Raw genomic sequence first — 14,963 nt, forward strand, 5'->3', positions numbered from 1 at the left:
AGAACTCGAACTGATAGTGGCGATTAGAGAAACAATATACAATGCGCGTGGTGATTGGAACATTTTTTGATAAGAGGTACTGTGTACACCGCTGATTCAGTCGTCGGACAAATTAGCATACAATTGTATTCGTGCAGGCGTCACTTACGCTGGGTGTAGAGTACAGGTTAGGCATATCTCTCCTTGTGAACAGTTATGGTTCTCGTAGCCCTACGTTAAGCCAAGTCGATCATCGGCGGATGATGTAATGGCAGGGAAGACTTGGCTCATCCTTGGCAGGTCCAGCGACTACTGTGTTTTTCATGGCGCCCAAACCTCTTACTGTAAGTACTGTGCACTCCCACCGATCACTTTGATACCGGTTCGGAACAGATGCGAGAAATAAAAGCATATCGGCGACGCAGTCATACTGGAGCTACTGTGACTGCCCCTGCGAGCTGAACAACCCAGCCCATGGTATAGTGCGGACGAACATGAAGGATGCAACGCACTCACAGACTCAAATGCTCCTGTCAAGCTTTATCCTGTGAGCTAAGCTCATTCGAATACAGCTTCCTGGGATACGGCCGATAAAAGGCAGAGTTACAGTCAAGGTCAAGGTTGACTAATCTAGTCCGCGACAAATAGATACATATACCTCTTTCAGAGGGAGAGTATCATCGCGCCCTCATTCTCAACTCTTTTCTAGAAGCAATTTCACAACATAAGTGCTAATCATCGGATCGAAGGCTTCAGAGATCTGAAGAAGACAGACACCAGCTCACTAACCCTGCATACCCTCCTCACACAAACCAACGGATCTCGTTCCGTGACGATCCGCGGCTCTGAACCACCTTCCCCTCGACCAGACTGGGATGGTTGTAGAGGCCACGAAATAAGTACGGTACCATCAACTGCGCCGTGTATTCTTGCCACCGCCACCAATTGACAGAACCCACCACATGGACCAGAGTATTCCATCTGCTCGAACGAAAAGACATCTGAATGACAGACACCTGAGAGACAGAATTTGAATCAGTCCGTTGTGCTTTCGTCAAACGACCATAAAATGGCTACACAGGATCCGAGCTTTGTAAACGAGATCTATTGATTTCAGCTGGGGCGAAACCTCGCATCACAAACATTCAGATCCGACACGATGACGATTTGGAAATATGACTTCCTTCTTTTATTTCTTTGAGAAGAAATTACGGACTGTGGTCGCTCGTACCAGCTATCCTCCGATTCATGGCCCCCTTCTGCGTGCCGCAGAAAACAAGAGCAAACGATTCGGATATTTCTCTCTTTGGCAAGATTCGTCAGGCTGTGTCAGGATCGCACCATGCTCACGGAAATCATTCCGATTCGCTGATGTTAGAACGCATTAGGCACGATTTCAGTGCCATACACATTCAACACGCACAGGAGCTTGGAAGATACTAGGTCGAGGAGAAGATGTAAAATGCTGGTTTGTCGATTCGTGGCATGCCCGCTGAGACATATACGAGCTCGTCATTTGGCAAGATGCGTTGAACAAGAGCGGTTGTCTTATCGCTCGTGTCTCGAGTCTCCGATGATGGGCTCTGTTTGAGTCAAGAACATGAGAAGGAGATTTGAAGTGAGGAAATAGACGTGGACAGAACCCATTACCGGTAGTTTCCATAGTTTTGCTGTTTGCAATTTTCACAAGCGTTGCGCGGATCTGCTTTTGCTTGCACTGAAGGGGGAGGGGCTGGCTTGTGGATGGTTCAGAGTGAGACATCTGAGTTGGAATGCATGGGATGAGACTGCGGTTGTTCCTCAGGATGCGATTTGTTTTCGAGGTTACTGCACCCAGCGGAGACTCTTGGTGTGAGGCTTTCCTTTTTGTTGCGATAGTATCGATGGTGGCAGTACGAGAACCAGAGTCTCCGTAAATGCTCTGCTCCAATCAGCCATGGACAACTCTAGGTGCTGTGGTAATCACGACGGATCGATAGAATGTACCTATACATGCCACTGTGCCACCACGGCATCAACTGGATGGATAGGTATTTTTAAGAGTGACACGCGCATGCCTGTGTATATGTCTTAAGCTCAAAGCCACACTTCACATAATGCATCCTTGAATGCACTGCTTTACTATCAGTGCTTCGGATACAAGCACTAACTATCGATGACGAACTCGTGACTTATTCAACTTCCAAGGATTAGCTCTTCGAAGCGCTCTTCAGAAGTGACTAGATAAGACTTACATAGTAATGTCAAATCAGGCACATTCACCCATCCTACAACATCGCATAGTGCAACAATTTTCAAGGCAATAGCACAGATAGCAGTGCTCTATAAGCTCCAGAGAATTGATTTATTGGCAGAAATAGCAGTGGCCGAAGGCAGGGTTTCACAGCGGGCTCCGGCACTGGTATGTCATCATCTCGAGTGGACGAATTGCAGTAGTCCGTGCTCTAGGAGAGAGACTCTCCATACAAAAGCGAACCTGGAACGAAAGTCCCTGTAAAAATCATCAAGCGTATGCCCGGTGTATTCCATCCGTCTACCACATAACATCCCTTCCGCAGCACATATTCCTCCATCCACCAAACTGTTGCCACTACTCTTCTCACACGATAGCTGTTAGAGACCCGACGACGTTCCTCAATATCTTGATGTCATCTTGGAGGTAGGTGATGGGAGTTGGATGCGAGACCCTGGTTCAGCCCGACGCCCGAACGCAGCAGGGAAGAAGATCGATCAATCCGCGCAACACAGTCGTGCTAGACGACGGTCCACGCGGATAAACCCTCAAGTTTAGCCTGCCAAAAAGTCGCAGTCGAAGCGAGAATGACCCTCCCTCTGCATAAGGCCTCTCGCAATAGTTGCTGGTCGAGATGGGTGATGCCGATCTAAACACCATGGGAGGATTATCTCACCACCCCGACCCCGATATCCCACGTGGTGGAACAAACCCAGGATCGAAAGAGAACCTATTGACGTAATCGGCGCCGAAATTTGAACTGACTCTTTATGTCAGTGTACGAATATAGGGAAAATCCAAGGTTAGCAGTTTTGCCCCGTATCTCCGTAGATCGACGCAAATTCACATTCTCAATGGACACAAATAGATGAATCGGACGATATCCGGTTCTGGTAGTGTAGAGCCATAGAAGACAGGCTAAACTGCCGTCAATTACTCCGGTGTAAAGATAGTCAGCTGGGTGGGAAGATTAGATTGCCTGATGTGCTCTCAGCTGACCCCAACACACGGTCACAAGATAATCTCGCATGAAGAAGAGTTGGTGATGATCCTTGAACGCGACAACGGTCAACGGTTAGGATAATGGAGCATCCTACCCGGGAGGAAAGCAATGAACAAGCCAAAGATCTTGACGTGATCCTTTGTAATACAACTGAGACGCCTTGAGATCCCGTGCTTCGTGCCTTACTACATTGCAGCCTCTGGAATATGCCCGATTTGAGGTTTAGGTCCCGTTCAGATGTGTCCTTATCGGCAACACTCAGTCCTCAAAGCACCTACGTACACTCACGAAAATGATTGAGCGCACAATAACTTATGCAGTACGATAAACTTTCTCCACTAGGTAAGCCGGGGGATGCATGCATAGACACGAAACAAATGACAGGAAGCCCAACGCCGAGATCGGAATCCAGGCATGCAGACGACTACCAATCCGCGTGCGAGATTGAGGAAGAGACGGTGAGTGATGGACTGAATCCGGTGGCTTTCTGTCCCCTCGCGTGCCGACTGGTGGACAACTATCTGGTCTAACGTCGTCTTCCGCCACCGGATTTCCCAAAGCCTGAAGGTTACTGCCACAGGTGGTTTACGAGTCAGACGCGTTCAGCCTGATGGAGGGAGGAGTGAGATTCCGATTGGGGAGTGTGTCGTTTGAATGTGAGGTTGATGTTGTGTGGTATAGGTAGGAGATAGGTGTAGGAGGCAGATGGGCATTGGTTGTCTCGTACAGGTACAGTACCTGCCTGTGGGGGAGACAACGCATCTGGCTTGAAGTAGCAGGAAGAAGAGACATGCGTCCTTTCTCTGTCAACACTCCCTCGTCACCCAGTAAGGTCATCTTGCGATAATCATGTTCTACAGGTATATACTCTCCAGCAGCACCAGTTTTGATCTCGAACATCGCGCAGCCTCACCACCACACTAACCCCTCGAGCCACAGCGCCCAACATCTACATCGAACTCCACCGCTGGAATAGAGTAAGTACCCGCATATCCAGCACGAAGGAAGAACCGGACAGCCCCCCCTTTCACTGGCACCGTGGTCCTCTAGATTCGGAAGGCAACATTAATGCAATGCTCAATCCTTCCACCTTCTCGGTCCTTCCCATACATGTAGGATCATCCAATGGCAAGGCAAAAGCATAGTATCTACTGTCGAAAGGCCCCCTCCCCCCAAAACTAGTCTAACCCCCATCCGCGGCATCCCCCGGGGTCCCTGGAAAACGCGAAAGTTGGCAAGAAAGAGGGCATTACTATGAGAAGGGAAGACCTATCACGGTGGTCAAAAGGACTTCGACGGAGGAACTTCCTTTCCTCTAGTTTCTGCTCTTGAGCTCTTCCTCCCTACCCCCATCGGAAGTATTCTTTTTCGATCAGGGTAAAACCGGACTGTTTCACCATGGCGGCCACTTGACTGGATTTGGGTATGCTCGACTGCATGTCCGTTGTTGAGGGCTGCGGGTGGACTGGGGTCCTTACGTGTTCTGCATCTAGATTAACGATAATGGGAAAATCGTTTGGGAAGGGAAGGGGGGGGGGGAGGTTTAAGGAGTAGTCTGCTAGATGAGGGGGAGAGTGAAAGGGGTGGGAGGACAAAGGCTTGATTCAGTGAAGGTGCAAAACCCCCATGTGAGAAAGTTGGGCCTGATTTGTGTGTGGTTTTTTTGTTTCTTTTACGCCCTTGTGTGCCCTTTTCTCTTGCTTTTTTCTTTGCAAACGGTATGGGTATGGTTTGAATTCTGGTTCAAGATACTGACTGACCAACCATGACTTTGTCATTGCTGTACGAAGTAGATAGTAGGGTTGCTCCTTCGCTATTTGGTATTTGCTTGCTTGTTACTTCTCGTGCGTCGTACTCTCAGCCCAATCTCGACAAGTTGGGTGGGATACATTCTGGCAGGAGTGCACATTGCACACTGCACGCTGCACACTGCGCACTGCAATAAATGCACTTGCGGGCCATAAGGCAGCCAGGGTATCAATCAATCTAAATGATCTAGCGGTGTCAATCCGCTTGTCTCCATCGAGACTGCCACGAGACTATGCACTCCACCAGTGGATTTTCTCTCCTCGGTGTTGCAATTAACCCGGTCCGTTAGTCCTCGGGGACTTTCTGGTGGGCAGCGGCGGAATTTTCCATCTGACTACCTACAGTGAGCGAATCTCCGAACGAAAGGAGAATCGGACCCTGTGGAGGGGGCCCGTGGTGAAATATCTAAGGATGAAAGTAGGAAGAAAGTACGATGCCCGTTCAGCACAGAGCCCTAGCAGCACAAGGAGATTGCGCGAAAGTTCACCGTTTCGGAAAAGGAAGAGTGGGCAAAAAGCGTCTCGTTCCGAGATGGCATCCACAGACCGGGGCACTGGGCAACGGTCGTGATTGTGTGGGATTCAGGGAACGCTCAAGGGCTTGAAAGCCAAGGGTGATCTAAGAATGGTGTGATTGGAACAAGCCCGACCACTCTACCGTGGACGATTATTGGCACAGACCAGAGAGTACCAGCGGCGGTGGTGGACTGCAGTGGGCAGGGTAAGGTAGGTAGGGTTCAGGCAGGAACAATTCCGAACTGATGAATAGGAAAATGACAGCCTTGCCCTGCTGCTTCAAGACTCAAAAGGGTCTAGTCGGAAAGGCTACGGTAGTGCTGTTGCGGGCCTTGGAGGCAATTTATTCCTGTCTACTACGTAGTATTGTTGGTCGGGAGGCCCACCGGTAACGCCGTCATTGGACTTTGCGACTCTTCAGGATCGGAGAATTTCAGTATAAGGCCTTGCCTGGACTGCGTTGAAAGATCCTGGTCCGACTTGTCTTGGACTTGGTCAAGGTCTAAGTCCCTGCAGGAGCTGCTAGCTAAGGGGGCCTGTATCAAAGACATGGCAATTGAGCGCAATACCTATTTCAGTTGAGGACCGAAGAGGGGAAACATCGACAGAGAAGCCAATCAGAGATCACCCTGGAGGAGATGACTGCGCAATGCTGTGGCAAGTGTGATGATCAGATAAAGATCAAGGGAACTGGTTGGATTCCGAGATAGATTGAGGCGAACTGGTTTCATGTTAAGCAAGGGAAGACTTCTCAGTGCACTGTGTACGGAGAACTGTGTAAGTGTAGGGAGTAGGTAGTGAGAGGCCGAGAGACTACAAGCACTGCCACTAAACTAAGGCGGGATCAGCGCAGCTTCGCTTACGTGTATATCCGCTGCCCGATCCATCCCGCTAGCGACGCAGAACTCGACCAAAGCAGCAATATCCACGCTTTCCTTCCTCCAGTACCTGCCTTTGCTTCTGGAGGTTCCTGGGGGCTCCTGGCTATCATGCTCGTTTTAGTCAATGTGATCATCATCCTACAAACTGGTCGATGGACAATTAACTCAATTGCCTCCTGAGGGTACGAGTACAGTACAGAGTACTCCGTACCGATGTACACAGTAGAGTCAAGTGTCTATTGTGGATCCTAAAAATAGTAACGTGCACTGTGGCATCATCGGGGACCAGCACCACCAACGGAGGAGATACTACTCAAGACCTCCAACAGCTGGCATACGTACGTACTTCCCTCCCCAACACGCCATCAGCAGGACTCGGTTCCAGCTTATACCTGGAACCCAGGCTAGCGACGGATCCGACCGACTCATCCATGGCTATCGCCCAAGGATGTTGATTAGGGAGGTTTCAGAAGGACCCTGATCAATTGCCGGTGAATACGGCCTTAATCTATCAACCCTGCCAACTAGAGACAGGCCACTGCTTCACTTAGACTTTATGCAAAGGTGCATACTTTTTTGACATAACTCCTGCACCCTGTCCAACAAGACTCCGCACGGGGTCTCGCTCGCTTGCTCTGGGGTGGGAACCCGATCGGATCGTTAGTGAGTCTAGTGCAAGGTAGTGTGAACTGGCACAGTCTCGCTCCAGACTCGAGTCCATCGTGATATGCAGATAACCTGCACACCCTGGTCTGTCATCCTGGGCTGATGCAAGTCTGATCCCTTACCGACCACGGCCGTCAGCCCAGCCCACTGGCCACACTAGAAGAATGCAGATATGATCCTTAATCAAACCCGGGGCCAAAAGGGGGCCCACCGCCTTGTGACAGATCTGGTCTGCCCTCCGACATGAGCGGAGTTTATTTCCTGCGGCTGTAGGAACTTAGGGGGGGGGGTTTGGTTCAGTCAGTCTATGCGACGTAGTACTGGAGAACCCGAGCAGAGAACCATGGAATGAAATGGTGGGAGCATTTGCTGAATATCACCTAGTTCTGTCAAAAGGAGAAAATTATGGTGCGGGTTTCAGTGACAATGAGGAAGGGGGGTGGGGGAATGGAGAGAGATTTGGGGGGGGGGGGGGGGGGGGAGGGGGAAGAGAAAATTAGAGAGCAAGCAGAGGCGTCGGAGAACGGAGGAGAGACCAGAAAGGACAAGACACTAAGCATAATCTGCCCATCCTCATTAACGGGCAGCAATGAAAAGCACCAGTGGGAGGACAGGAAAGGTGACAGAGAGACTGGGAGAGGATGACGAAGAATTTGGATGAAGAGGGTGGCTCACCATGGCTCACCAATCATTGCTGTGAAAGAACCCAGTGGATGACGAGTCCCGGCCTCCAGGAGTGCTTCGAGAAGCTCAGCAAACTTCGAGCGCCTCTGTTTCATGTGTGCACTAATCCTAATAGAGATAAGGTGGTCACCGCCGTCTCGTACCCCAAAAAGGCAAGTCCCTGAGACGATGTTTTCCATGATTGGTGCAGCCTTGCGATGTCTTCCCCCACTTCCACCCACCTCTCTGGCGATCCAATGGAACGCTGTATCCTCAACCCTGGGACCCCAACGAGGGTGTTAAATTTAAAACCACGCTCAGTGGGCAACATCCGGGATCCAGATTCCCCAGTTCTTCAAATCAATCGATGCAATTGACAGCTCGCCTCTCCTTTCTCAGCTATCTACTCCGTATCTCCCTTCTCTAGTCCTCATTCAGTATCCGTAGGTTAAGGATATCCAAGAACGCCCATCATCCTTCCATACTCGTTCATCCACTTGCCTCAGAGCCCCAGGGCTTATCCTTCCCACATGCTTGCTACCTTTCCTCCTCCCTCCCTCCCTCCCCACTTTCTGTCTCTCTTTCGACTCGCTTTCGCGTTTCTGACTTTCATCCCCCCCACCTCTCACTAAGCCGCTTCCGGCTGTCTGTCACAGCTTCCACCTCCCTGGGACCACGGGTGCGTGTGGTTTGGGATGAACCAGTCGGGGAGAGGTTAAGATCAGGGGTAAATCGTCGGCGGCTTCCACTTGATGATGATGGTGATGCAAATGGTATGATCGGTTGGTTCCTGGTCCTGATCCTACCACAGAGGCGAGTGAGGAAGAGGCGCCAGCATGGCCAGCCAGCATGACAATCGGGACCTGCACACGCCTGCAGCCATCGTCGGATCTGTCCCTGCCTGATCCATATGCTACAGGATAGCTCCGACGTCAGGAACCAGATGTCGAACCTTGTCGCTCCCTTTCATTCCTTCTTTGCAATTCCTCCGCCACATTCCGAGGCCACTGTCATGATCCTTGTCGCTGGCGGAAGTAACTGTAGTCGGATGAACACCTTGAATCGGGCAAAGCGTAGAGGTTGATGAACAATAGACGAGGATGCTGAATGAGCGCACTGCTCCAGTCGGACTTCCCGAGCAGGGAGGCGCATAAGTGTCAGCGAGAGGTCGTCGTAGTGCCTCGTTCCTAGGCCAGGTTTGCCCATATGGTCAAACACTCGAGGAGGGTGTTTCACCTTGGAGGGAAGCCCACCTGAGGCCAGTTTTGGCCCTCTTGTTCCATGGCTTTGCTTCAGCACTGACAGTACCTTATTAGCGATCTCACACAAGATTGGGTAATGGGTATTGTGTGCAAATAAACCGCTCATTTTAGATTGTTTTTGCTACTTCGTCATCCTCTGTCTTTTGCTCTTCCCCTTTCGTGAAGTAGGTAGCTGGGTATCTGCCACTGATTGATTATAATGATGATGATGATGCTGGGGACTCCTTACCCACCCTGATCTCCTCGTTCATTCCTCAGTAGTTCAAACTGGGAATTATCAAACAAAATAAAAAATCCCAGAATAGTAGGTATTATAATTTTTCTTTGGATTTTCAGTGTTTTTTTTTATTTCCCTAGAAATAATTACTTTTTTTTTCCATCTTCTCTCTTTTCTTTTTTCCAATTCCTTTCCACTTGGCTGTCGGTTAGCTTCATAGAGTTTGGAGAGTCTGCTGCGAGCCTCCCAATAACCTTTCCTCTTATTCACCTTTTATACTTTTATCTTCTGTTTTGGCTCTCAACACCCCTTTTTCTTGCTGCTCTGGCATCGATCGAGGATATTGCATGTACAGTATCATCCTTTGATACCCTCTGCATTGTTGACACTTCCAGCGCAGAAGGACTGAAGACAAAGCGAAACGAGGTATCCCAGAGAGGAAGTGATCCCAAATTAACCAGATAAATTAAAGTCCCGAGATCCATCTTTCGATCCCGAGCGAGCAGCGAGTGAGGGAGAAAAGTGAAACTTCAACTCCTCCGTCTACTTCTTACTACTACTTACTGACTACTTCTGTTACTGGCCGCGACTCAACTTCCACCACTCTCTTCTCTTTCTCACTCCTTCTCCTCCCTCCCTCTCCCTCCTTCTCCCTCTCTCTTTTCATCCCCTCTTCTTCCTCTTCAATCCCCCCTCATCCTTCCTCTCTTCTCCCCTCTCGTTCCCCGCTCTGGTGTCACCCCTTCTCACCCTCATTATCACCACTCACGGATTCTCCCGCACCATCCACTAATCCCCATCAACTGACATCTTTTCTACCCCTCTGTGCTTCCTGGTCCAGTCATTCCTTGCTCCAGTGTTCCATCCAGAATACAGTCTTCATTATTTTTTAATTTCCCCAGAGCGGATCCTGGGTCCCCCTCATCCATTAACAATTTACCTGCGCTGGGCCGAAATTTATCCTTTGCGACAGCCTGCCCGCCTCCTCGCTCGACAAGGAAGCTTGGCCAAGATTGACTCAGTGGACGATAGCCTCGAGGACTAGAATTCTAATCCAGGTCTCACTTTCGGTCCCTGCCCCCGTTCCGCTCGAGTCGCGTAAAACCGATTCTGCCTTGTCTTGTCTTTTACATCGACTGGGGTTCGTGTGGTGTCTGTTGGGTTTGTGTGGGGGTGTGTGTGGCATTAAACGGTGCCTGCTGCGGACAGAGTGTGTAGAGTCCCGCTGCTGAAACGAGGCCATTCGCAATACGTACCACGATAACGACCGCGATCACCGTTGGATTCTCCTCTCGTCTCTTTCCCCCACCCACCGCCAGCTTCCTTTGCGACAAATCTCTTGCAGCGTCGCTTGCATTCGACGAATGCATATCTGCGGATTGACATTGCACCTACCTATCATCGACTCTTGATTCTGTTGGCGTGCCGAGCATCTACATCCGCTGTCCTCCCTCACTCCACCAACTCGATCTCACGGCTCCCTGAATTAATGCAGCTTCTGCCTCAGGTCGCCATCCTATTACCTCTCTCCTTTCACTGGGGCTATGCCCTCACTCGTCCAGAATTTCGACCCCTCTCCGATACCACCTGGCGCAATCATGGAATCATCCGCTGCAGATAAGAAGCGCAACAAACTTGGGTACCATCGCACCTCTGTCGCATGCGGTAAGCTCTATTCTTGTTCACCTCCTCGCCCTTCGTCCGGGTCCTCGGGCTTATGATCACCCTTCAAGTGCACTGTCGACGACGCAAGATCCGATGCCTGGTCGCCGCGGACGACGCCCAGGGACGCTGCGAAAACTGCATCCGGTTGCGCAAAGAGTGCCAGTTCTTCCCCGTCGACCAGCAGCCCCCAATCGAGAAGAAATCGCGTCCGAGTTCCCGTCTGGAAACAGCATCTACTGATCCTTCGACGGCATCGTCGTCGCCACCCACTCTCACTGGCGAGCAAACCGAGGCGTACTTCCCGTATCAATCAATGTCGTTGGGCGCCAACACGGATGTAGCGGGGTTCAACGCTGCTGTGTTTCCGGGTAACCCCATGGCAGCTTTCGCTCCTGGTTTGTGCATCTCTGGCGAAAGCGCACGGTCTTCCTCCTAACTCAATAATAGATCGCACCGTTCCTTCTGAATTCGCGCCGCACCCGGCCATGGACCCTTCCACTGTCGCCTGGGACGACTTCACGACCATTCCCGATCAGCAAATGCTGGCCTCAATGGCTGCAGGCAAGACCATGATGAACATGCCTGCGAATGTCTGGACGCCCACGCCGGGCCAAATGGCCCCGATGCCGGCGACATCTCCTCTTCCGGGCACTCCAACGGTGCCCTCGCAGAATCAACCGCTCAATCCAGCACCCACCTATACCATGCAGCCCGACGGATCTGTGTGGCAGGTGGCACCCACGCGGTCGATGACGTTCCCTGCGCAACCCGCCGACATGACGGCATCGTATCCCAATCCAGGTCAATTCGTGCAACCGCTCCCCGCGGATCTCAAACGCAGAATGACTAGTCCGGCGCAATCATTCCCTGGGGTCCCGATGAATCCGCAAAGTCCGCCCTCCGCGGATCTACAAGGTACGCCGGTGTCTGTTTCGTATCCTGGTCAACCGGGGGCGATGGGATATCCTGGATGGCAGGATCTCAATGCTATGTCTCCGATGAGTGTGGTGCAATATCCCATGTATGCTGGCGATCCCGTGCAGCAAGCAGGGTTTGGCAGTCCTCCGCCCATGGGACATCCGGGTCAAGGACAATCTCCGCCCTAACGCCGCAGCCGACAATGGGCATCACGAACATTCCGATTAGAACTTCCAAACTACACAGTGGCATGATACCCCGGGCGACGCATTGCATACATTTTATCTATTTCTTTTCCGTCTGATACCACCATGCATACAGCTTCATAATACCAGGCTGCTTGTTAGCGGGCGCAAAGGATTTTGGGCGGCATATTTCTTTTCGATTCTGAACGAGGGGACCCCCATTTTTTCGTCTGGATCGTTCTTGTTTCTCCAGGCTGCGGGACGGAAACTAGAATTCTCATCCTTTTTGGCTCACCATCCTGCCATCCTCTTCGTATGTTTATATTTTAGCGTTGGAGATCCATGGCGTACGTCACGAGCTATGTGTTAAGTCACCAGCGGGACGGGTGTCTGACTATCTTTTTTGCTTCTTTGAATTATCCTTGCTCTTGGCGTTTATATAGATCTGGGTCCAGTGTCCAGATCGGGTGGGGTCTTGATCTCTGTCTGGACGGAATGACCGATCAACTGTTCTGCTATTGTCCATGGAGATCATGGAACATTGGGGCGTCAGACCATTCTGGAACCGGGCTCGATTTGGTATCCAGCCGTTTCCTTTCAGGTGCTTTTTTAATTTTTTTTTTTTTTTTTTTTTTTTTTTTTTTTTTTTTTTTTTTTTTTTTCATTTTTGGCTGTTTCTGTGGTTCTGATTCCCCGGATAGATTGGGTGGGCGGCTTGTTGGCTGGATCGAACGTTAAGGATTTTGGCTGTGTTGGATCTGTGGGTATCTGTTATAGACTTAATGTTGATACGTGATCATATTCTTGTTCTCTTGTGATTGGGGCTCTAGATGTGTTATAGACTGATCTGACTGACTGACCTGTCGTAGATGACACTTGCTAGAGGACACTTGTGTGATTGTGCCTCGGACATTCCTCACGACCACGCGGGACTGTCCATATCGTTTAGACTCTCGAGGGCTTTCCTCTACGAGGCTCGGTACGAGCGAGGGGCATCTACTCAGAGCTGCAGTGGCCATATCACACATCACGTGCTCATTTGCCTTTTTCCCACCAGCACCGCCCCCCTTCCCTAATGCTCTTGTCTTCCTTTCCCAATGAATGTGCTCGAATGTCTTGCTAATCGACCTCATGCCTCGTGTCAAGAGTAAGGCACCTTATTCATCCCAATGGCCCCCTTTCCGTTCCTTGAATGTGCAACAAACACCTGCTTTGTCGGACCTGCAGAGGAAAGTCCACGATCCCAGCAGTCATTTTATCGCAAGTATTGTACTTGAGATGATGATGATGAAGAAGAGAAAAAGTAAAGAATGAAGAGCGAGGAATCACGCTCGTAATGCCGTGCTGATCCACAAGATGGTAGATGGTGGCGTCAATATGGCCGTCGAGCATGCCAACCACGTGGAATTTCGAGTGCACCTCCGGTGGTCAATTCGATGCTTTAGACTCGGACAACTTCTTGCACCTCCTGTTGGTGGAGCTGCTTGTTGAGCTACTCGAGCTGGAAGACCCTTCAATTCAACAGTGCACCGCTTGTGAGGTTGTTGTCAGTATGTTCTTGACCCGTATATATGAAACGCGTTCTGCTCACTATACCAACTAATGTCATTGCAGCGTGACTGATACCAACTAGTCTCGCATAAAAGATTTTGCCTAAGAGACTTCCATGCACCACGCTTAATTTACTGCATCGATGGTTTGGAGTTTCGCCCACGGTCTGAGAACCAGGTGATGCACCGAGGACATCGGTCACCTGAAGGTTATATACTTCGAAAGATCAAGCCCCGGTCTCTTCAATTCAGAAGCCAAAGCAAGCTAGCAAGGCAATCTGCCTGAATCATCGACAACAACGACCACTGACGGAAGAAAACATTTATCTAGATCTGGAGAGGGGCTACAGGGCTACAGGGCTACAGGGCTACAGGGCTACAGGGCTACAGGGAGTACCGTACCATCATCGACCCCGGAATTGCAACACCTCTCCGCTAGCTGATCTTGACTGCTGTTTCACCGCCGACCATCCCGGTGCAATCTGAAAGCATGATCATACAGACAAAGGGGCAGAGCTGTTGTAGTACCAGGCAAAAGCGGGTGGGTGTGTCATTTTTCCGGCTGGGTTGTGTCTGGGTGACAGCGTAGTCATCGTCCGCCTTGTTCACGGAGACGTTGAAGTGGCCTACGTCCACTGCTCGCGACTTTGGGGATCATAGTCAGCAGCTCGGAGCTATTCCATGCGTTGAAGGGGCAGTGTGCTCGTCTTCTTTTTCGGTTAATAGTTGCATACCTGCCAGTTGCATGCAACGGTGCTTTCCATCATGCACCCGGGGGGATGCTCACTGCGGACCGTATCCACGGATCATATTCGTCGCAAAGCTCGACGCATACTGGCAGTCTCGGAAGACGGGCTTGGTGGTGTTGGGGAGTAGAGATGAGACAAGGTGGTTCTGGGGATTGGGAGTGGAGATAATTCTGTTGTCGGTCTTCTCGATGGTCCATGATTGAACAGGCGTCTAGAATCGCAACTTCATCAAGGTTCACGAAGAATCTTTAGACCTGTGAGCGGAATACTACAACAAATCAAGAATGCGCTGCTCTGGGATGGAGGATAGTGCCTGGACACACAAACCCTTCTACAAGGCAGGGGGCGCGTGGCATACAGTACCAGATAGGGAGAAGAAGCCGTCCTCTAGCCCTAAGAGGCAAACCGATCTGCTTGAACCATATCACCGTTGGCGAGACAGGAACCGTCATCGGGTTAATCAAATGCGATCAGCGCCTGCAGGTCTCAATCCGGGGTCAAGTATGCTCGACGGCGAAGTCTCTGCACGACCATCCAGCTGCGCCCCGATCTCCTTCGCCCCTCTTATTGCTAGCGAAAGGATTCTATGACGCTAAGACCAGCACTAGCCTCTACATGACGTACGCTTATCTTGTGCTACATGCGGGCCAATGATCTGTGCTCAACCG

The 14,963-nt window shown here is 50.7% G+C and overlaps 1 protein-coding gene across 1 annotated transcript; it reads left to right on the forward strand.

Moving 5' to 3' along the window:
• Positions 1-10,772: 10,772 nt before the first annotated feature.
• On the forward strand, positions 10,773-12,085 carry BP01DRAFT_335503 (putative C6 finger domain protein; the record flags this gene model as incomplete). The annotated part of the gene is made up of 3 exons (XM_025573199.1): positions 10,773-10,893; positions 10,962-11,288; positions 11,341-12,085. The coding sequence occupies 3 exons, from the start codon at positions 10,773-10,775 to the stop codon at positions 11,997-11,999; spliced, it is 1,107 nt and encodes a 368-aa protein (XP_025433849.1). The 3' UTR covers positions 12,000-12,085.
• Positions 12,086-14,963: the final 2,878 nt, after the last annotated feature.

Source organism: Aspergillus saccharolyticus, assembly GCF_003184585.1.
Source record: "Aspergillus saccharolyticus JOP 1030-1 unplaced genomic scaffold BP01scaffold_6, whole genome shotgun sequence".
Taxonomy (NCBI): domain Eukaryota; kingdom Fungi; phylum Ascomycota; class Eurotiomycetes; order Eurotiales; family Aspergillaceae; genus Aspergillus; species Aspergillus saccharolyticus.